This window comes from Physeter macrocephalus, chromosome 4 (genome assembly GCF_002837175.3).
Source record: "Physeter macrocephalus isolate SW-GA chromosome 4, ASM283717v5, whole genome shotgun sequence".
Taxonomy (NCBI): Eukaryota; Metazoa; Chordata; class Mammalia; order Artiodactyla; family Physeteridae; genus Physeter; species Physeter macrocephalus.
Window position 1 is genome coordinate 112854746 of NC_041217.1, and position 24322 is coordinate 112879067.

The 24322-nt window shown below is 34.2% G+C and overlaps 1 protein-coding gene across 9 annotated transcripts in view; it reads right to left on the reverse strand.

The window, feature by feature from the left end:
* ADGRL2 (adhesion G protein-coupled receptor L2) overlaps nt 1-24322 on the reverse strand; it is a 273375-nt gene that overhangs the window by 145951 nt on the left and 103102 nt on the right. For all 9 annotated transcript variants that reach the window (XM_055084505.1, XM_055084500.1, XM_007106416.4 and 6 more), the window contains one exon: nt 6033-6205. In XM_055084505.1, coding sequence (XP_054940480.1) covers nt 6033-6105 — 73 coding nt within the window. In that variant the 5' untranslated portion in view covers nt 6106-6205. The remainder of the gene's footprint in view (nt 1-6032; nt 6206-24322) is intronic.

The window sequence follows — 24322 nt, forward strand, 5'->3', positions numbered from 1 at the left end:
TGTGCTCCGCAACGGGAGAGGCCGCAGCGGTGAGAGGCCCACGTACCGCAAAAAAAAAAAAAAAAAAAAAAAAAAAAAAAAAAATGAGGCAAGAGATTCATCACGACTGAAATTACTTAGTAAGGAGTAATGAACACAATTACCATTCAGAAAAATTAAGGTGCTTTACATGTCTCCTGTGCTTTTAATTGACACCTTTAATACACGATTATTTCAAAATATAACAGTAACGGTGAGAAATGTCTAATATGAATATAAAATCAGTATTTCAAAAATTTACTTTTGTACAGACAAGTTTATGACCTCTTTACTTTTAGCAAATTACTTCGTAACAGATTTATTAAATAAATATTCGATGCAGTCTTTTCTGTCAGAATATGGAGGTTTGCAAAAATTAAACAGCCAAGCAATACAGTGTTATTTGAGGTCTGTGTGTAACACACTGATTTATAGCACTTTTCTACCAGCAATAGACCTATTAGAATCAACAGAGATTATGGATAAGTCAACCTTTCTAAACACTGGAAAAAGAAGCAAAAGAGGATGAAATAGGGCGGGAAGTGGGGAGGAAAAGTGGGGAGAAGAAAAAAATCAACAAGCAAGCACTAGAACTTAATCTCCATATATACTAAATATGGCATAATTTAACACTGAATATTGGTTATCTAAAATGACAAAAGTATACTCCAAATTAACTTTTTTAAGGATGACAGGGTATCCAATAAGTTTAATCTTATTTTTTTTCAATTTTGAGTCATAATCAGAACTCATATACCTTGCTCTTAAATCCTAGCAGGAGTACTATAAGGCATTTGGTTTTTACAAGATCAGAAGCAATGTCATATAATATGTAAGTGGCATTAATATTTATATTTTTGAAAATGAATTACATCAGTACCTATGCAGAAGAACGCTGCTGCAATCAAACTATATTGAACTCATATAACACAATAAAGAATATTTAGTGTCCTAAGAGCAATATAGTTAGGTACTTTCTTAAGGAATAAAATCACATTAATCTGCACTAAAAATATAAATAAAATCATTTTAAAAATGCTTTGTTTTAAATCAATGTTAATTTACATAATTTGCAAATTAAAAAAAATAAGGTTACATCTGCCTGCAGCAAACACAGATATGCCGTACAATTCCTATTAATTTAATGGGAGTTGTGACCCCCATTAAGTTTAATAGGAGTCATACGGCCAAATCCCCATGTACCTTGCTGAAAATTTACCTCCTAGCTTTAAACTAATCAAATAATCTGAAATGAACAAAAGTAGTCAATTTTGCTAGACTGGAAAATGTAAAGTCCCTACAGTAAAGTCAATTCAGCATTATGATGGCAATGGCCACGTAGTTAATCCCAACAAGAAAAAGAACAAGGTTATAACCGTGAGAAGAGACAAACAGAAGCAAGGGTGGTTTAGGAGCGCTGAAAACAACATTTACCCTTCACAGAAAATACGTCCTGTTTTTTCCAATGTGGAGTCAATTTTCCAATTTATTTCTTTCTTAGTACAATGTCTAAAAAGAGTAAAAAAAAAAAAAAAATCCCTTTTTGAAACCTAAAATTATACCCAAGGAGCCTGATCAGACGGATAAAGAACCATATGAAAAGGTACAGATAACTGGTTACAACTTCTGAATCACAGTGAATTAAATCATAATTTTTTTCTGGAAAAACTTTTAAAGTTACTTTATAGCCACAGCCATGCAACCATACCCCTCACACCTCAACTACCCACACACCAGATTACAGTGGTTCTTAAGTGTGATGCTGAGCAACATCAGCCTCATCCCAGAAATTTTTCAGAAATGCAAATGCTTGGGCCCCACCCCAGACCTTCTAGGTGATTCTTATGCTCAAGTTTGAGAACTACTGCAATACTTCATTTCACATCCATGCTGTTCTCTCTCCGTTGGTTTTTTTCTCCACCACCACGCTCACCACTGCCTTTACCTAGCTTGTGCAGCTCATACTGAGATTCAGCTCAGGAATCACTTCAGGCTGGAAGCATTTCTTGACACACACCCAATGCTTCTGGAATATCACCATCATGGCACTTATCACCGTTATTACAACTCTTTATTGTCCCTCTACCAACTACTAAGACCACGACCCTCTCCAAAGATTTATGCTATTCAGTGACGGATATAGAATAAGTGCTTACCATAAGCCAGGCATTGCTCTAGGCACTTGCATATTGATGAACAGCAAAAAAGATCCCTGCCCTTGTGAAGGTGACATTCTGTGTATGTGTGTGTGTGTGTGTGTGTAAATATAAATTCTGTACATTTTATTACATGTATGCATCAATAAAAGAATGAAAGATAAAAAGAATAAATATAGGTCTGAATTATTCTAATCTTTCTTAAGTTTAACCTTGGAGAACAAAGTTACTATTCCTTCCACTAAATTATAGACCATTCTGAAAAAAAAATTTATAGGCCAAAACAGGTTTTTTAAATTCATAAGTGACCCTAGATCTACTATTTTCCTGCCACTCAACTAGCAAAAAGACCCTACAGCCAAACATCATTTTTTACTAAGACATAATTAACACAAAAATCATTGTAAAATGTGCTTAGAGAATTTAAAAGTACAGTAAAAACTGCTAAGATACTATTTCTAGAGCTATGTTCTTAAATTTTCTTGATGTATATAAATAAACATGTAAAGCTGTATCTGTGGCCTTTTTACCTGGCATAATATTTTCTTTGAAATAAGGATAAGCAACAATGTAATTCAAGTTAATTAACTAAAATTTCGACTAATGAAATCTAATTACATACTCACTGCATAAAGAATTCAACTTGGAATCCATATTACCTACTTCACTGAAGAACCGCTATTATTTGTAACTTGTCACTTGAGCAAGCCTTCATATATCTGACTTATGCTGGCCAGGGCTCTATTATATAGCATAATTTAATTCTCTAGGACACAAAAATTCAATTTACTTTCCTACTTACTGATACATGTTTCCACAGTGGGTTACTTGGTTTGTAAAAATTGGGCAAAAGAATCAAAGCACCCCAGTTTCTCAACAAGACTGATTTTTAAAGGGCTTGATGTTAGTCCTCTAAGAGTAAAATAAATTCTAAAAAAAACTTGCAAAATATTGTGGAAGTTTGGTCTTTTATAATCATTTTTTATTTGAAAATTCTAAACACAATTTTCAAAAAAAACACAGGAGAGACTTGAAGAATAAATAAAACATTGTTCCTATTTTACAAAAACCAGTAAATTTTAACGGGTAAGACTTTATTCTTAAACACTAATTAACAGAAATGGAGAAGATAAGCTAATTCTAACAATTAAACCTTTATATAATTAGCTTTTACCATGGTAAAACTTAAAAAAAAAATGCTTAGTGATTTGCTCTTTAACATGCACACAAAACATGACATATTTATAATGTTTGCCTGGACTTAGAACAAATACATAATTCCTCCTTGCATATATGGAAATTTACCTCTCATATATACAGATGTAAAACAAATCCAAAATTATGTTAAGCCTTTGAAATCATACACTAAGGTAAAACACTACTGTAAACAGGAGAAAAGAAAGCTCTGAAAAGGAAGGCATGGTCCATGGCTGAATACAATGCACAGGATAGTTTGGTTTAAAAACAAATCTTAATTAGTTGCTACTACTTAAAAATCTAAGGACTGGTTTCTATAGAAAAGTCAGAAGACCGGCAAAACCAGGCTAAACACTGGAAAGGCAACCATGGTTCCTCCAGCAAGCACTTTCCTGCTTGCTGCAGACCTCCACTGGCCTGCTGCACTCAAGTTACTTCGCCTGCTTGGCCAAATAGGTAAGTATTTGAGGTTTTGACCCCTGCACAAGACCACAAGCTCCTGAAGAGCAGGACCTGTGCCTTGTGCATTTTTGAACCCCAAGCACCTGGCTCAATTTAGTCACTCAATAAATGAGGAAGGAGGGAGGAAACCATCTAGAAAACATTATCTGAGCTTATCGGCAAAGATCCAAGAGCTGATAAAAAAAGTGCTCATAGCTATAAGATTTGAAAAGGTAACAATCATGTAAGGGCCCCGAAGAAACTTAATGGCTGAAGAATTAAATTTATATCTTCTTTCCTGTGCTCTCATACCCAACTTTGATTGGTTTTCTCTATAGGTGTTCACAAAGCATTATCTGCTTGCTGGCAATAAAGGACTATTATGTCACGTAAAACTTTTCTAAGACAAAACCATGTGACACTGGATCAATGTTCTAGCAGTCAAGTGCACAGTAACTCTGTATACCCTCACAGTTAGTAGTGTGGGTTCGTCCCAGGTTCTTTTTACCTGTAGGAGGGAACTGCTTCAAAAGCAACACCCCCTGGCCTGACGCGCCAAAAATGAAATTTCTCTTAACAGCAGATATGCATCCTGACCTGATAGGTGACACTAGAAATAAAACTGCAGTATCTCATGAAAAAGTCTCTGGTTTGCTAGCCCCCTGCTGAGTTAAGCTACTGTGCTGGCAAAGTGGTCTCTATCTTGATTGGAAAGTTTTTTATTTGTGGACTAATGAGCCATTGATCTACACCTGTAATCTTTTTAAATGTATAAAAACATTCAAACATAACAGCAGGAATTCAGTTAGTTTTTCCCTCCAAAAAAACAGATGCAAAATTATAGACTATACACAAGATTTTCATAACAATCCAAGCCAGAGATTCATATTATTAACTCAGTTTCTGCTCATTGTTTATCATTACAGTACTATTCATTCAGACATTACATTTTAATGTCAGATTTGATGTATTTTTCAATTCTGATGCAGAGCAGTATCTTCTGAAAATAAAATATTAACCCATTTGTAAGTATCGTGTGACAAATCCAAGTGAGCATTATTTAACTTTCTAAATACAGTAGTTCTTATGTTAAAATTTTTCTCAACTTGTTATTTATCTGAATTATATTATTAAGTTATGTCAATATATTGAAAGTAGGGGACTGGGACAGCAAGGAGAAGTGATGAAACATAATTTTGGAACAAGCAATTCAAATAGAATTCTTTCGGAAAAATGTTAACATTTTGAAGCTTATTACAAAGACATTAGAATACTAAGCTTCTATCTATTAGTTGACAGTATGCCCTTTTTTCCATCTCCGATTTTATTAATAGGTATAAATGGGATCATTTAAAAGTACATATAAAGCCAATTTAAAAATTCCAAGACATTTTCTTCAAGAATATTTAATTGTGACCAAAAAATCCATTATATTTTACATGCACTTCTCCGAGATTTTGCATTCTTTCACAGATTTTACAAGTTTAATATAATTTCATGCTGAATACAATGACTGCCACTACCAACTAGCTATGAAATTAACACATCTTAGCCCCACATTAACCTCTGACCTGCTCTGTAAAAAGCACCTGGAAGGGTGTTATTTTCACATGGAAATAACATGTGAGACTAAAGAAATAACGGATATCAGAAAATCCATACAGTAATTATGGTTTCAATTATTTCATTAACCCTCTAAAGTGTCTTGTCTTTACTTCTTTAAAAATCAGGTCTGTCTTCAAAAAAGATAACATTAGAAAGGAAGCACTACAAAAAATAACTTTTTCCAGAAAATACAAAAAAAATTTATTTAGAAGTTTTAGAACAATGACCACACTTAAGAAGCACACAAAACTAAAGATGAAATCAAAGAGTTGCCACAAAATATTTTCAATTTTACTGGCATAAATTCAGTCAATAAATGTAACATATATACCAAAGCAAAGCTTTCACTTAGTTCTCTCAGGATTATTTACAATGATTATATTTACAAACGTATGTAAAATATAAATTCAGATTTCTATCACTTTCTATAATACATAGCTGTGTAATGAAAATAATTCAACCACCAGAAAAAGAATATGACATTCAGGAAATCTTTTTAACACTTAATTCTAAAATAATAAAAAATACTCATTCGAGCCACTTCTACATAAAAAAAAGATTGCATAGTTTAAGTTCTCCTGAACTTAAAAAATAAAATTTAAACTGTTACCTTACCTTCTGTATTCGTTAAGAAGCTGATCATAATGATAAACCACAGGCTTCGCATTCTGCAACCAGAAGACACCATTATTGATCCCTTTAAATATTTTCTTTGTATTCCTTAATGAATCTAGTTATAAATGTCCAGCTTCATCGAACCCAGCAGTCTGCATCATTGATCCTCATATCTGAAAAACAAACAAATCCATCATTTACTCTATGGTCCTGCAATGTCACAAAAGATGAAAAGATAATAATAACAACAACTCCTCTCTTTTCCTCCTTTCCTCCCTCTTTCTCTTAAGTATAAAAAAATGGCATATATTTTGATTCTGTATGCAACAGGAAGTTGCTCCTATACACTGGATATCTGAGTTTTGCATTCTGGAAACAATCAAAACCCCCCCAAATTAAAAGTAATCAGAACATATGAATTCACATAATAGTTATATAATTCCCAAAGATAAATTTTTCTTTGAAAAGATTAAAAAGTTATTCTAGAATAATATATCTGCCTTTCAATGCCACGTATTAGTCATTTTATCAAAGTACTAGGTTTGGTACACAATACCTCCAACAAAATTTCATAAATACATACACTTTCTTTGTTTCTAGTGATGGTAACAGCAGTATTATCTACTCTTTCATCCTGTTACCTTGCAAAGTACATTACAGATATAATGGAACAGTTTATTTTTCTATTCAAGGGTGTACAATTTTTAATATATGGTTGTACTTTATATCATAAAGGCATTCCAAACACCACATAGCAAACTGTTATTTATCTGACTACTAGTTATTCATAAAGGGAGCAATTTAATAAAATGATTGCACTTAACTATTTCATTTTAAACTTTTAGATTTTCATATATCAGTTTTTCTTACAGCAAAACTTAGTAAGATCAAACCCATATCTTTGAGTAGTTTAGTCCATCCACTGGACGAAAATAAAACCGCAGACCATGATGATTATATCTCCAAGGTTGCATCACTATTTTTAAAAAACCAAGGGAGGGGTGGCAAAGAATATAAAAACCAAGAGCCAAGTTTAATCCTGACTAGCCCTTAAGGACACAGTTCTTCAACTGCAGAGGATACAAAAACTTCAGAAGTGATTTAATCAGCATTTCTAAGTTCCCAGGATCACGTGAAACCAGGTTATTTGCTGGGTTCTACTGAAGTGTTTTACTGCTTTTTAGGGTAGCATGAGGAATCAAAGAGTAAATACCAGCCTTACAATTCACATACTATGAAGGCAGTTCCAAAATATATACAGCCTCTTGATCTAGCTTTTGAGGGTAAAGAAATTACAAATTCTTCCTTTAAAGTTTTCCCATGCTATCCTTAACCTGGTGCAAATAAAGAGTTTTTTTAAAGTGGAGCACTGAAAGTTACATGAGGTTGTGTCTATAACTCAAATCAAATGAACTCTTACATAATTTAGATGCTATCACTAAAGCATAAAGAAAATTTAGAAAACCAAATTTCCCTAGATATCTTTGCGTTCTCTATTTCACATTATCTGAGCTACTCTGCATTTGCTACATTCTTAATGCATCATATGTGATTCTATTAGCCGGTCACTATATTCTGCTATCACTTCCCTACAATGTAACTTCAATGGAAAAGGGGTCAGATGCTAAATGGTTTGGAACACATGCTACAAAGTCACTATCTTGGCTTCACCAACAAACACACAGAAAGAAGGTAAAAAATTAATCTGAAGTCATTATCTAGTGTTTAAATATGAAGACCCATAAAACCACAAAAGGAACTAGCAAGATATTTTTGTCATAAGAAGTTTATTTTATCATGCCTATAGTTTCTGAGATAAAACTGCTTCCATATACACCTCCATGGTCCATAATCAACCCAGTTTTTTTAGCTCTCTCTGAAACCTGTGAAGACAATTAGGTATCATAATGAGGGAATCAGAATTGGCATTACCAAGTTCTAAGAACACCTCAGATGTTCTTAGAAATAAAACAAAAACAAAGGGAAAAGCAAGCTTCCTCCTCTGCATGCCAAAAATATAAAAAGAAGAATGATACATCAAAAATTAATCTGACGGAGGAGACACACGGCACACAACCCTGAAAAACTGGCTGGCTCTCTATTCATTTTTCACTCTGAGCTCCCAAAGACTATTCAAAAGACAAAATCAAAAGTAAACCTTCCATTTACAACTGCTGTGCAATGTACCTGCCTTAAAACTGCAAGCTGTTTTATATAAAGCACAGAGAGAAGTCAGATAATTTCATGGCCTGTCATATCAAAAAGGCTAATCAGTGAACAATTTCTTACATCCCACAGACTGGTCAATGATTGGCTCAAGCAATTAGAATAATTTTAATGCGTGGAAGAGGTGCATTTAATTTTACTTGTAGTAATTAAGTCAGCCTTTGGAATGCTCCCGATTTAAGCAAAGAATCCTGACTACCCAGGTTTTGGTTGTAATGGGTACTTTCATTTCAATGAACTAATGCATACAGGCTGCGTGCCCACATGCACAACCCTTGAACACATTTCCACTTTCTTAAAGCGATCCAAGATCGGTCTGTCTTTGGTCATCCGCTATTTGAAAGAGTCCTTGTTTGTGGGAAGAAAGAGAAGGAAGAAATCAGGGACTGATGACTGCCTTGTAAGAAACAGCTGCCAAGATAGGAAAACCTCTGTTAGTGAAGGGAAAAGGAGGAGGAAACCACACAACCCAGACCTCTTTTGTGGTCTCTGGCCAGGATAGAATATTTTATGAACTGATTTTAACTATACGCTCTAGTCAACTATGAGACTTAGTATAAATGATTGTTTCTAACAAACAGAAAGAGATTCTGGAATGTAATAAAATCATGGCTTCTTTCACCCAAATAAAGCTTAAGTCCATCCATCTGTCTGTGCAATGAGTAAAAGAATATCAAATTTATTTTTCTCATTCTACTATCTACATCCAATCACTTTCACATCAAATAAAGTTATTTTCTCAAGTTCAAGCTTTAAATGAAATTTTGAAAACAGTCAAAAGATTTTACTGCTGTGATCCAAACTAAAAACAACCTTCCATTAAAAAATTTAATGAAAACTGAAATACTTAGCAGACTATAATCAGCTAAGGATAGAATGAATAAATAATCAAACATGGTGAAACTAATCCCAAGAAAACATTGCTCCTAAATCAAGCTGGAGCCACAAGACACTCACTGGCATAGATGTAGCCAACAGACTCATTATATAACTACCTGCAAAATGAAGCTCAGTAAAAGTGTCTCACAATGCAAAACAAGAACAAAAACAAGGAACAAAACCAGAAAAGGGCTATTAAACTTTCTTTCAACAAACAGAAAAGATTAAGTGATTCCCCATATTAAAAACCAGTTTGTCCTTAGATTTTTAGAAAAACTCTTCCCAAGAACTTCAGGGAAAAATTGGGAGGGTAAAGGCACAGATGAAACCCCACATAATGCTAAGTAACAGTTCATTGCTTAATAAAAGCTGAAACAGAACATTTTTGCTCAAACTACAAATGACTATTTCTTTCCTTATCCTTCAAATAAGGGGATTCAAACTATTTCATCCTAACCTTGTTTCTATAACCACCTGCCATTGTCTACCAAACCTCTTGTCAAGATTTTTTTTTAGAGTAAGTATCCTATTACTCTGTCATGTAAAAAGTCAATTAATGCATCATTACTACTAAACCTTCCAAAGCTGAACAACAACTTCCAGGAACATGCCTCAGCATTGTTTATATCCCAACAGTCCTCAATGTTTTATACACTACTTACAATGTACAGTTAGCTGTAGCCTTTCAGACAGTAACCTGCTTATATTTATTAGCTGCATTAAACATCTCACGCCTTACACTGTCAACAAAATTAAGAAACCATTACTAATCAGTTTTAATATTTGTGTATTTATGTTACATTACTAAGAAATCACATTTAACCTTATATATGATATCTGTCTAGCAAAAATAGAAAAAAAATAAAACCCATTTGTTGAAAAGCATCAGTGAAAGAAGTAGGATACAGCATGCTTCAAATTAATGAGAGAAAAAGGTAATTTAAATTTTTCTAAAAATGGTTAACCAAGTTGATATTCTACTAAGTGCAAAGCCACTAAAATTCATACCTGAAGCTTTATCTTTGATTTCTACTCATGGACACTGAACTACTGTGAACACCAGATATTACTCCCAAACAACCATAAGTACGAGAACCGGAAAGGCAAAGAGCCATCTTAAGCAGGAAACCTACCAAAGTTACCCATCCTTGTTATTATGCACTAATGCTGTATAAAATGAAACATTCACGCTTTGTGTAAGCCTAAAATTCTATGCACTAAGTGTATGTCAATTTTAAATGAGAGCTAAAGACAGCTGTACAAAATCAGTCTTTCTGATCTAATTTGTGCTATAAAATTATAATCACTATGGGACAGAATTTACTAACAAAAGAAAGCTGCTTTTCTATGTTTTACCAAAACAATAACAACAGCAACAGGATGATACTAACCCCACTCTGCCCCCACTGCAAAGGTTTAAAAAATAAATTGCAGAATTTCCTCTTCTTGTTAACAGGAGAAAACATCAACACTCTTGGGATTTTTCTTTCAGTAAGTTGCCTAAGTAAACCCTTGTTATCACTAATCAGGAAGCCTTTTTTAGCTCCAGACATTTGACATTCTTTTTGCGTTCGAGTTTATTTTCTTTCCCTTCACAAAGATAGGGCTGGGGTTGGAAATGCTAATAGCGATTTTAAAACCATGTGGCCAACCACTAGTCACCACCCTCTTTCTGTTTCATTTCTGCAGATATTGGTATCAAATATAGAGTACTTTAATTACACCATTTATACTAAAGTCCCCTTAACATTCATTTTTGATCTTACCCTTTACTGAAACTTCTTCATTGTGAAGGTATAAATTCTCCTGTGAGAGGACTTAGAGGAGGAGTATAAAGGAGAAGAGTTCAGGAATGCTCCCAGTAAATTATATCTATCTGCTATGATATCTAGGAGTCATGCTGAGCATGCAAAAGAGGCTTGTAGCTGTGGACTCTGGAGGCACAATGCAGGGCAGTCTGCCATTCTCTTCATTAAAATGCTTCCAGTTGAAATAATAAAAACAAATGGCTGTCATTTTCAAACCAACGTAGGGGACATTTTATGACTGAACATAAAGCTGCAAATGAAGTTTCAAAAGAAAAGGAAAAAAATGAAGCTACATGCCCAGTTCAAAATACTACCTTATATAACATGAAAGTTGATGGCGTCCCCAACTTTTATATCAAAAAAAAATCATAAATCCATTAGTTTAAAATATTTTTTATTTATTGTTAAATTACAATACACCTACAATGTAGAATTTAGTTTTTTCCCCATTTGGGGGAAAGGGAAAGCTATTTTTAAATAGCAGTCCTCTCCAAAGTTAAAACTTTTTATTTCTTCTTAACTTTCTAATGGTCTAGAATTCTCATGCAATATTTTTGAGTTGAATATAAATTATGGGTACCAAGGCCAAAAATATTTCCTGAGTGCCTACTGCGCGTGAAATACTGTATCAGACACATATCACTAATCCTTAAAAGGTCAATATCATAAAGGTCAGAAGTCTGAGGTTCAGAAAAGAAAAGTTAACTCCCTTACTGGAAGTTACTGAGCTAGCAGGCAGCAAAGCTTGAATTCCGATCAAGGCTAATTACAAGGACATTCTTTCTTAGTTGCTAAGTTATTCATTCAGCAAACATTTACTGAGGATCTATTACATGCTGTGTACTGAGGAACCTAAGAGACAAAACTCCTAACCCTCAGGGAGATTACATTCTAGCTCAGAAATAACCCTTTCTAAATAGAAAGCTACAATTGCCTGGCACAGAGTTAGGTTCCTCCAAAATGATAAACTACACAGATAAACTAAATAGTTTACTTATATTATTCATGAAATCTTCACAACAACCTGACGAAATATAAATTATTATCCCCAATTTGCCTTAAAATGAGAATACCTAACCTGTACAAGGGCAGTAAACAATAGCAGGGCTGGGATATAAGACCATGTTCTAAAACCACTATTGCCAAGAATTAAGTAGGTTCAGATAAGCCTACTCACTTTATGTGTTTTACTATCTTTCCTTTTGGAATAAAAAACAGAAACAGAACAAAGTCATTTTGGGATTATGAAAGTGATGAAATACCAAAAAAATGAGTTGATTTTCAAAATGTTTACATGAGTAAAAACTAACATCCCTTAGGTAATGACAGCTAAATGTTAACTTAATTTTTAGTATTTCCAGTTAAGCTATCTTAATTTTATTCATTTACAGTGCTATTTAAAGTGCTCACGATATATGTTATAAATTAACAAATTATTCTAGATGAATCTTGTGAGCCAAAATACCTGAGAAGTTGCTTACAAGTCAAAATTATAAACCTAAGTATTTCCTCAAATATAATTAACAATGAATCTTAATAGTCATGGAAAGAACATTTTAATGTCAACTTCTGTGATATTATGGTCTCTTCACTGTTCAGGCAAATAGAAAAGAAAAAATCCAATGCTGCTCATGAGATGCAATCTTATCCTTGGCTCACTACACTGGATCCTTTGTTCATAAATCATTGTTACTAGCCATTCTTTGAATCAATATTCAGATTCCCTCTTGGTCTATATGTACAACCACTAAATGAAATAATAATGACCCAGGATCTGTCATATATTAGATCATGAATATCACCATCAGGAGTTTCTTAAAGGTAATGAATGAGGTAATCTGAGTAAAATATGTCAAATGAACTTAAAAATGAAAAATTAGCTACAAAGAACACATGGTAAGGAGCTGAAAAAAATTTTCTGAAGTATATAGCACATTGCCTTTTGTAATCAATAAATGATAAAACTCAGTTGCAAGCTATGTCAATATATATAGTGTCATCTCAACTTGCAATTCTAAAATAAAATAAATAATATTAACAGTAAAATTGCATGTATGTCAGTTTAGGTCAATGACTAGTGATTACATTCCAGATATTTTTGATATTGAGTACTGAAATGAGTGTTACCTATTCATTTATTATATTTACTTTATATATTGGCCCTGTGGTAGGCTCTAAAGGGATTATAAACAGATGAAGATACGACTGCCACTTTCAAAAAGTTAATAATCTTCTAAGGAGAATTAAATACATAAGAAAATGATTAAGACCCCAAATATGAATTAATAACTTAAACTCCCAAAAACTTAGTGATAATAAATATATTCTATACCAAAATAATGAAAGAAAAGAGAAATAAAAGCAGTTTATAGACCTGTGTTTCCCTTGAGATGTGTACTTAGGTCAACCAATATCATCTTAATGACAAGAGCGCAAGACTGAGATGAGGAACACAGTCTAGAATCCTGGTTTAACCTACCACTATGAGCGTTGGGACAAATCACAATCATCTAAGCCTCAAGTTCAGCAACTATATACAAGGACAGGAATACACAATAAATTTACTATTCCATTATTTTCTCAATTATTCCAATAACATGTTTATGGTCCTGATTCCATCTTAAGTAATCTTAAAGGAGATTTTTAAGGGTTATTGCGATATGTTTCACTAAAACTTGTCTCTTATCAAAATATCTCTCAGCAATTACTTTAATAATTCAGAGTTTTAAAATTACATCTAAAAGAGTTGCTATTACAAAAAACATTTTTTGAAACCTACTTACAGATTACATTCCAAATTATTACATCAGCAGCCATAATACAATAACCTGAGACTCATTCAGCTCACATATTTCACACTCCACCTCTGTGGGAAAACGCACATGATCAAACAGCAAGACGACATGCTTTTTCCAGAGAAAGCAAGTTCCTGTGCCTTAGCCCACGCTAGTCTCCATTAAGCCCTACATTCCATACCATACACTCTGTGTCTACAAGCAAAACTCAAAATAACAGTATTTTATTGAGTGGTAAAGAAAAAGTATATATCAATTATTTCTGAAAATTAACTTAATGAACAACATTAGAAATAAAGTTTCAGTTTAAGTGAATGAACAAGAACAGACTCTTACTTCCAGTGTTCGACTGATAGTCTATGTGGTCAGCATGTCTGATTCCTCTAAAGAGCATTAGCAGACAATGGGAAGGCAAGAAAAATGTTTATAGATAATATTTAAAAATATAATGGACTGAGTCATTTTTAATGATTGTTAAATGTTAAAAAAATTTAAAACTTTAGTTCATTAAAAACTTAAAATATAACATGTTTCATGTCTAGTGCTTCTTAATTAGTGACTCATGGAGTGAGGGAGGTATGTGGTTTTTAGAAAAGGGATTTTCAACATCAAAATATAATTTTATAGGGCTTCCCTGGTGGCACAGTGGTTGCGCGTCCGCCTGCCGATGCAGGGGAACCGGGTTCGCGCCCCGGTCCGGGAAGATCCCACATGCCGCGGAGCGGCTGGGCCCGTGACCCATGGCCGCTGAGCCTGCGCGTCCGGAGCCTGTGCTCCGCAACGGGAGAGGCCACAACAGAGGGAGGCCCGCATACCACAAAAAAAAAAAAAATATATATATATATAATTTTATAACCTCTATTAAAATTTCAAGGACTTCCCTGGTAGCTCAGTTGTTAAGAATCTGCCTGCCAATGCAGGGGACACGGGTTCGAGCCCTGGTCCGGGAAGATCCCACATGCCACACAGCAACTAAGCCTGTCCGCCACAACTACTGAGCCTGCGCTCTAGAGCCCATGAGCCACAACTACTGAGCCTGAGCACCACAACTACTAAGCCCACATGCCACAACAACTGAAGCCCGCATGCCTAGAGCCTGTGCTCCGCAACAAGAGAAGCTACCAAAGTGAGAAGCCCACGCACTGCAACGAAGAGTAGCCCTTACTCACCGCAACTAGAGAAAGCCCGCACGCAGCGATGAAGACCCAACACAGCCAAAAAAAAAAAACCAAAAAACAAGCAATGTTTAATAAAAAGAAACATAGGTTATAAAAAGCTGAGAAAAATTGACTAGAAGCTTGAATTACTTGCCAAGACTCTCTTACTTGGTAAAAGACATGTTATTTTTGCAGTATTTCATTAATTTTTTATAAATTTTCCAAATCAGAAAACTGATATTTGAGGAAAATATATCCCTCGTTGCCACTCCACATATAAAGCAAAAAACTGAGCTTAATAAGAATAACTTCCAAAGATAACAACCAGTAATTCTTCAGATCTCTTAAGCTAAAAACTATCAATAATATCCCATTATGTTTAGAAAGATTAGAAGCAAGGAATTATGTAGACTGATACTATACAGCAGAGATCAGGAAACTTTTTTCTGTAGAGGACCAGATAAGTAAATATTTTAGGCTTTAAGGACCATAGAGTCTCCATCACAACTATACACTTCTCCCTTTGTAGCATGAAACCCGCCATAGACAACGCGTAATGAATGAGCATGGCTGTGTGTCAATAAACTTTACTGCAAAAATTGCCAGTCAGCCAGTTTACTAACTCCTGCTATAGATTAACCTATACAAGATGGAGATAACTGAATGCAGTTCGGTCAAATAATGAACTGACCAATAACTATCAACATCTACCAGAATATTCAAACCAACTTCAGTCAGTTATTTTAAGAAATTAATTTAAATGTAAATGTAAAGGTAAATTAACTATGCTGGAATGAGAAAAACAAAATAAAGCAGCATTATACTGACCAAAACAAATTAGTGTTTCAGTGTGTGTATAACAGAGCCATATGTACAGCTTACAGTGCTTGGGGAAAAACTCCAGAAAAGAAAATAAAAGGCATTACCACAGTAACCTATCTTACTACTTTGGCAGGAGAGAATGTAAAACCAATCAAAACAGTAAGTAATGGGAGGCTGAAAAGCAATGAGGTTTGGACAAGACCCCGGAGGTATTCTACCATTAGTATGATGGTTTCAAATAGCTGTTGGTAAAAGTGGCTTCAAACTCGTGAAACTTCTGTCATCACTGCTACTCACCCATATGAAATACTGGATATATACCAGTCCCACATTGTATTCAAAAGGAAACTACTAAATTCTAATTTGTTGAATTTCTGCTATAAAGCTAAAAATTCTAAAAGGCCAGAATCACCAATCTTACTCCAAAAAAATTATGAAGTCACAATAAATGCATACATTTCTGTTAGAACAAAAGAATTTTTAAAGTTTTCCAATTCCTTATATCCAGGCTCTTTCCAATCAATATTTGACTGTTACTATTATAATAAATACTTTTACTTTCTGCAAGCTAATGTTTCCTAAAATTGAATACTCACACTATAACATGCCATAAGAATAATATTTCTAAGCTACAATTAATAGGTAACCACATTTAAAATACATGAAGGCTAAACTTTTATATATATATATATATATATAAGACAAAAGAGTGGAGGTTACAAATTTTTAATAAGAGCATTATATTATGGTAGTAATAATCTAGGTGTTTTACTGGAAGTGAAGTGGATTACTGTAAATGAAATTTTAAAATGTCCTTTCCATTTTACAGATAACACAAAATGACTTTTTTCATGTCTCTGGCGATAAGGATAGATTTGCCACACATTTAAATGGTGCCTTCACACTTCCCACCCTGACTCATGAATTAATAATTTAGTGACATTAATACAAGAAGATAAATGATAAAAATGTTAAGGCGCATGGGCCAACCATACACACATACTTCTTTGAGCACAGTTAATACTGCTCTGCCAATTACGACTAAAACTTTTTAACTGTTTTCAATAGCATTTTTTACAATCTAAGTAGCAGCTTATGCGCAATTTCACACAATTCAGGCTTAATAAATTTCCTGCTGGTACCAAACAATCATTCTAGGGATTAAAGTGCAACATCTGTTAACATTAATAATGTTTTATATAGTCATATGTATTAATGAAGCCTCTATACCATTATTAGTCTCCTAAAAAACCTTCTAGGCCAAAATACTGATTCAACATGAATTACACATTTACGCTTTACAGTAACAAAAAAATACATTAGTGTGACATGGTAAAATTTAAAAAATCACACCCACTAGGAAGTAACAGATTTCCCTTGACCCAAGCTTGCTAAGTGTGCATGCAAAGATACATACACACACACATGAAATCAACTCAGTCTCTAAGTTTTTAAAACCAAAAATCCTCTGGAGCATTATTCATGGTAAGTTTGGATAAAATACAGTTCTGTGACTATAAAAAGTACTTCATTTTAATGGGGTACTCATTCACTCACAGTTTTATCAATTCTTTTTCTGAAATGTTTTAATCCTCTCATTCTTTTCATTCCTTCTACCCTAACCTCTTTCTCTCTCAACTTCTGTAAAAATCTCGCGGCTAATTTCTTGCCCTCCGTCCAGCTTGCCAACCTCCATTAGACCGCTCTTCCTAATATCACTCTAAACCATAAAAATGTGTAAAATTGGAACCAATTCTAGAAATCACTTTATATATAAGACAAAGAAAACACTTGGGGTTGTGACTTAAAGGCAGACCTCAGAACTGCTGATTTTCAAATTTTCTCTTAAGTACATATATTATTATCTCACTGTAGTTTAATTATCACAACAAACCTAGTATCTCGATTTTAACAACAGAGGGACTGGAGGGGTGGTGGTAAAAGGAAAAGGTTTAAAAAAAAAAAAAAGTGGCAAAAAGCAAACAACAATTAGAGCCCAAACAGATCTAACTTCAAAAATAATTCAACCCTCTACTTCTGTCAAACTTCTTTGCTTCAGGGATTCTGAATATGCCCTTCAAACTGACTTACATTCAAGATTTTTTTTACCCACATAGAAAACATTCCCCTCCCTTCCACCTAAGAAAATTCCATACAGACTTAACAGGTTTAAAAGCCACCTATGGGCTTCCCTGGTGGCGCAGTGGTTGCGCGTCCGCCTGCCGATGCAGGGGAACCGGGTTTGCGCCCCGGTCTGGGAGGATCCCACGTGCCGCGGAGCGGCTGGGCCCGTGAGCCATGGCCGCTGAGCCTGCGCGTCCGGAGCCTGTGCTCCTCAACGGGAGAGGCCACAGCAGAGGAAGGCCCGCATACCACCAAAAAAAAAAAAAAAAAAAAAAAAAAAAGCCACCTATGACATAAAGCCAACTGGATCACCTCCAGCTGAAAAACACCCCTCTTTCCAAAAATTCCTACAGTCATTATCTGTACCATTTGTATAATAGTTATTATTGGGTTGTCTTATAACTCTTCTTCCATTAAGCTTTTAAACTATTTTTAAAACCTCTTTTGTCAAAATTTTCAATATTTATCTTTCTTCAAAGTCTCTTCAACCCAAACCGAAAAAATGTCCAGGATACATACTCTGTTCGAAGCATTGAGGCTGGTACTGCAAGAAATACAATGATGTGGAAGATAAGGAAATGACACAAGGGCGAACAAATAACTCTACATAGTACTTAAATGTAATTAAGAAAGTAAGTGCTCCTTATGGACCACAGCTTCTGCTCATCCCTTTAATCGATTCTGATAAGTAGTGTAATATCCTGGTGATTAATAGAGTGAATATACAATAAATTAACCAGTTTTGTGGAAAATTATTATAATTTTCAATGGATTTCTTTTTTGGCTAACGTCTAAACTTGGGAATGAACATCCTTTTTTTATTTCCTGTTCTTCCTCTTTAACTATTAAGGTAATTAGTTCGATTTTTGGACCTAGGAGGCTTACCCTCACCTTGCACCTTTCGTGGCATATTTATGCTATTCCTTCTACCTGAAATCCCCTCTGCCAACCACTATTCCTTTTCCAAGACTCAGTTCAGGCCGATCACTTGATGATCTAACTCCCTCCTTCCCTCAACCTCCACAGCACACACCAGAGGAACACTGTCATTTGTGTACAAAATCACAAGTATCTAAAGTATCATTTTCAAAATTATTGTGAGCTAAAGGAAAACAGGACCCATGGCTTTCACATCTATAACCTCAGTTCTGGGTACCCTTGCATAATGCCTGGCAAATAGCATATAATAAATGTTTTCAACAAAAAAGAAGGAAGGAAATTAGGTAAAGAGAAAGGAGAGAGGGAGGAAGGGGTGAATGAATAAACTGAACTATGGGAAGTAATGTCCATGAATCGAGGGAAAGATGAAGAAAAGTGAATGAATTCAGAAACTGAAGTACAAAACTGAAACACAATTTTTTTAAAAACTGGAAACAAACGTAGACATCTCCTAAAATAGGGATTTTCAAGCATTTTTTTGAAATATTTAATGTTTAATTAAATATTGAGGAATTGCCAATTTAAGACACAAAAAATAAAAACGGCTATTTTTCACAAGTTTAATTTATCATTGTTTGGCATAAAATACTTTCCTGTTATCCTTTACAGAAGTCAAATAAACTCCCTCAAGTAAGTTTTAAAAACCACTGACCCTCCTCACTAACAGTGAGGAAGCAAAAATGTCCACAATTAGTGAGTGGAAAAACTAAACATGCAATTCAGGTCCAACCAAACACCAGCAGAATAATCCCCTGATGAAGTTTTTCTTTAAAATACAGATTTCCTTCAACTTACAATGGGATTAAATCCCTATAAACCCATGAAAGTTGAAAATATCTAAGTCACAAATACATTTAACACACCTAACCTACCGAGCATCATATATTAGCCTAGCCTACCTTAAATGTGCTCAGAACACTTACATTAGCCCACAGTTGGGCAAAATCATCTAACGCAAAGCCTATTTCATAATAAAGTGTTGAATACCTCATATAACTTATTGAATACTATACTGAAAGTGAAAAACAGAATGACTGTATAGGTACAGATATTTGTCATGGTGGCTGGGAACAGAGGCTCACTGCCGCTGCCCAGCATCAAGAGAGTACTGTACTGCATATCGCTAGCCTGGAAAAAATAAAAATTTAGAATCTGAAGTATGGTTTCTACTGAATGCATATCGCTTTTGCACCACAGTAAAGTCAAAAAATCCTCAGTCAAACCACCGTAAATCGAGGACCATCTGTATTTGAAAATTCAATAATTGAAATACTGAAAATAACTTAAAACCGTTTAAAGTATTAGAGAATGTGAAATTACATAAAACTATATTAGGTATACCTGAGAAATCTGCTTTAAATAAAAACAGGATGGGGTAAATAAACAAAGTTGACATTTATTTTCCAAGTACACTAAAAGTGTGAGATAATTTCTTCTTGCAAAAATTTTTGACAAAGTAGGCTTCCACATCTACATATTCTCCCAGCAATATTTTGAATTTGAGAACACACTGTTTCCAACTGTGAAATTCCTCCCAAAAGTCAATTGTTTTAAATAAAGGTCAGCATAAAGGTACAATACAGTTTTATCACCATTCAGAACAAAGTATGAAAAAATTAAAATCCACACCTCTTTTCTCCTCCAATATTATGGGACTGACATTAGCACTCTTAATTCAATGCCAGTCTTGGGCTTTTATCTCACCTCTGTATGAAAAAACAGTAAATTTCACACTGGGAATTAAACTTCAGCTTTAGTTTGCAATTAAGGTATCTGACATTGCCTATAATGCATATGGCATTGCAGATTTATTTCTTTTTAGCATTTTTTATTTACTAAAGCTGTTGAAAAACCATGGCTACTTCTAAATCCTAACTTTCCACCCTTCCTCAGACTAGCATTTGCAATTAAACTGACTTTAATATACAAGTCAAACAATGTTGACAATAAATCTAAGCAGTTCGTTTGCAGAAAGGTATCTAAATATTAAATATGAAATTTAACAGGTTTTAATAATTAAATGGTAATTGTAAATGGTACAATATATATGTCTGTCCTAATTTGGGAAGACGAGCTTCTCACATAATACTCAAACTAAATACAAGAAATTGTTCAGTCATTTCACTAAATTAAAATCTTGAAACCCTACAGCTACAACGTACAAATTTAGATTTTATTAATACTTTAAATCAAACCATAGTTATTATTCAGTTTCACATTATGCAATTTATAGTCTTCTGCTATGAATACAAGAACCTCATGTAAAACACCTGAAACTAACACAATATTGTAAATCAACTATACTCCAATATAAAATAAAATAATAAATTAAAAAAATAAATCTACAAAATAAATAAATAAAACACAAATAAACCAAAAAACTAAACCTCACAGCCTCAGATACACAAAATAAAAATTTTCACTTTAATCAGCACTTGGAAAAACATGAATATCACTTAAAAATATGCAGGTATATACTCAAGAATACTTTTAGAGACATCTACAAAGGAAGCAAAATTATAATTTTTCACAGGTCACATTAAAAATATACGTATCAACTTGAAGCAATTTTTGCACAGCCAATATTCTTTAGGCGTAATGCACACACCTCAAAGTATTGTCAGAAAAATGGGCTCGGTCCTCCTCCCTTGCTCTCAACAGGCCAATGGCAGGAATGAATGACTCGTATAGAACCTAGCTCTTCCTCTACCCTGAGTTCAATCAATGGCCAAATTCTGTCCCATCACTACAAAACTTTTCCACACTGTCTATTGCCACTGCCACTCACCTGGACTGTCATCCACACTTTCTAAGTAGGTTTCCGTTTCCTCCAGTATTTCCCTACTCTAGTTCATGGGTTACACCACCATGACAGTCAGCAATTAAATGTAACACTTTCTCAACAGAAAATATTAACAGCTTTTTACGGCCTTCACGAGAAAGTCTAATCATAGCACAGTAGGCTCTTCATAAACACGCCCCTAACTAACATCCCAGTTTCATCTCCTTCCACTTTCTGGGCAATTTGTACCATCCATACACATTCTCCGTAAGGTACCATTTTCTGCCTTTGTTTTCCCTGACCTTTACCTCTGACTTCTCCTCCTCCTCGAAAAGCCTGCATCTGCTGAAATCCTCCTCTGCCTTCAGGTCTATTTAAATGGGTTCTCTTTTTTCTATATTATTCATTCTGAATTCACTCCCCCTACCCTATATTTCCACAGTCTTTCCTCTTACACTTCAGGTTGGCATGTCATTACGGTATGCCTTATATTATAATTACTTGTGGAAATGTCTGTTTCTCTGATGAGATTTTAAGTACCTAGAGAGCACAGTCCTTATACAGTACATTTCTTCAGGCAGGGCCTTAATAAATGGCTGTTGATCTAAAATGAAGAATTAAAGCCCCGAAGTTAATGGATACCTAGATGAAATGTGCTTATAGATAAAACTTCTCTTGTAAAGAGCAAAACACAATAAATATTTCAAAATATAGACTTTAAGACCAATGAAAGTAAATACATACTTTCGGTCTGGCAATTCTGACAAACTTGGTACTAGAAGTTCTGTCACATTTTTAAAACCACATGTGCTGTCATAATAACTTCTGTGGCATTGTAAGAAACCAAAAATAACATCTTGAAGGTAAAATCCAAAACATTATAAACACTGTGAATTATTAAAATAAATCCAAGCCCTTACCTGTCATTTATACACATGCAACATTTCCAGGAAAGGTTGCTCTGAACTACAGAAGCATAATGTACTTTGAGAACATACCTGCACGTGAAATACCCTATATTTCAAAAGAAGATTTGGGTATGACTTTTACTTTAATTAAACTCTCAAAAGAATTCTTTTATATAGTAAAAATTCTCTATGACTGTGCATCTGAATACAATTTAATTTATCATAACTGGGAGTAAGTTGTAGGATAATGGCAAAAGTTGGATCCCTCTGGCTTAGTGATTTCTTCTGACCTTGAGAAACCTATAAATTGTAAAACATAGAATGGTGACAAGGCTGACACAAAAATTAAGATTTCCGGGCTTCCCTGGTGGCGCAGTGGTTTGAGAGTCCGCCTGCCGATGCAGGGGACACGGGTTCGTGCCCCGGTCCGGGAAGATCCCACATGCCGCGGAGCGGCTGGGCCCGTGAGCCATGGCCGCTGAGCCTGCGCGTCCGGAGCCTGTGCTCCACAGCGGGAGAGGCCACAACAGTGAGAGGCCCGCGTACCGCAAAAAAAAAAAAAAAAAAAAAATTAAGATTTCCTTCATTCAATTTTACCTTTATGATCTTATTTGTACCCTATAAATGTCCCTATAAATTAAAAGTTGGTTTAAGGAGTTTTAGGTAGACTAACAGTCTTGAATATAAGTTAACCAAAAATGGAAAATCTGTCTTTCAGCTAAACTATCAACTACACCATTAGGTATTTGCACTATACTGTGAAAGATAAAGATAAGTTTATGATTATTATATTTAGAATTAAGAAAAATTTTCAATTTTTTAATATTTGTAATATATTACATACATATTAAACCAAAAACTATGCTGTTTTAGATTTATTATCATTCAATTCTTTATCTATTGTGCTTGCACAGAATCAATAAAACTCAAAGTCCATATAAAGGAATCTCACTACTAAAGACAGGGAGCCTCTAATTTCCACTGAATTCAATCTATTCATAAATCTTGCAACAACAACAAAAATGAACTGAAGTCCCATCTTTAAACCTGTTTCTATACCACCATGATAGGTGATTTCAAAAAATTTTAACCTAGATGTCAAACACTTATACTTCATCAATTTTTGATTGTATGTTAAAATGATGTAAAATACTGAAGCTTTAATGAGCACTCAGCATTAAAAAGTCAATTTGATAAGTAAGGAATGAATGTTCAAATAGATAAGCAGAGCTTTAAAAATTCAGAATAGTATAGCTGTGATACCGTCCAAAAGTTAACCTTTATAAGCCTTGTTAATGAAAATTTTAGCTAAAATTACACATTCTGTTTCCTGGAATCCTTCCTAATAGTTTTAGTCTGACTTTCTACCTACTTGATTTATTGACACCTGTTATAGTTCCCTGTCTAAAAGCCAATTCTTATACAGGGCTGCATATATTTTCTACTCTTTTTAGATCTCTTTTATGTAATAAATATAATGTCAACAAATTAAAACAGTAAAAGTACCACAAAAGTTTATCTAAGTTGTAAATTCTAACAGAAAAGATGAGAGAAAATCAATAGAAACTTGTCTTACACAAAATGCAATAATTTGTAAGTTTAGATAATAGACAGAGCCTAATTTTCAGCCAAATCCTGGCCAAGAACTAATACATATATTTTCCTTACCATATTTTGGTTGAAACAAATCTAAATAAAGCAGGATGGCAGGCCAATCAAAGGCAACAACTGTGCTACGTAGTTGCCCATACCAATCTTTTTTATACACAAACTACCTTTTTTTCTTTTAAATAATTTTATTCACAACACAAATTTAATTATAGGATGGCAGTATATATGCATTCCTCAAA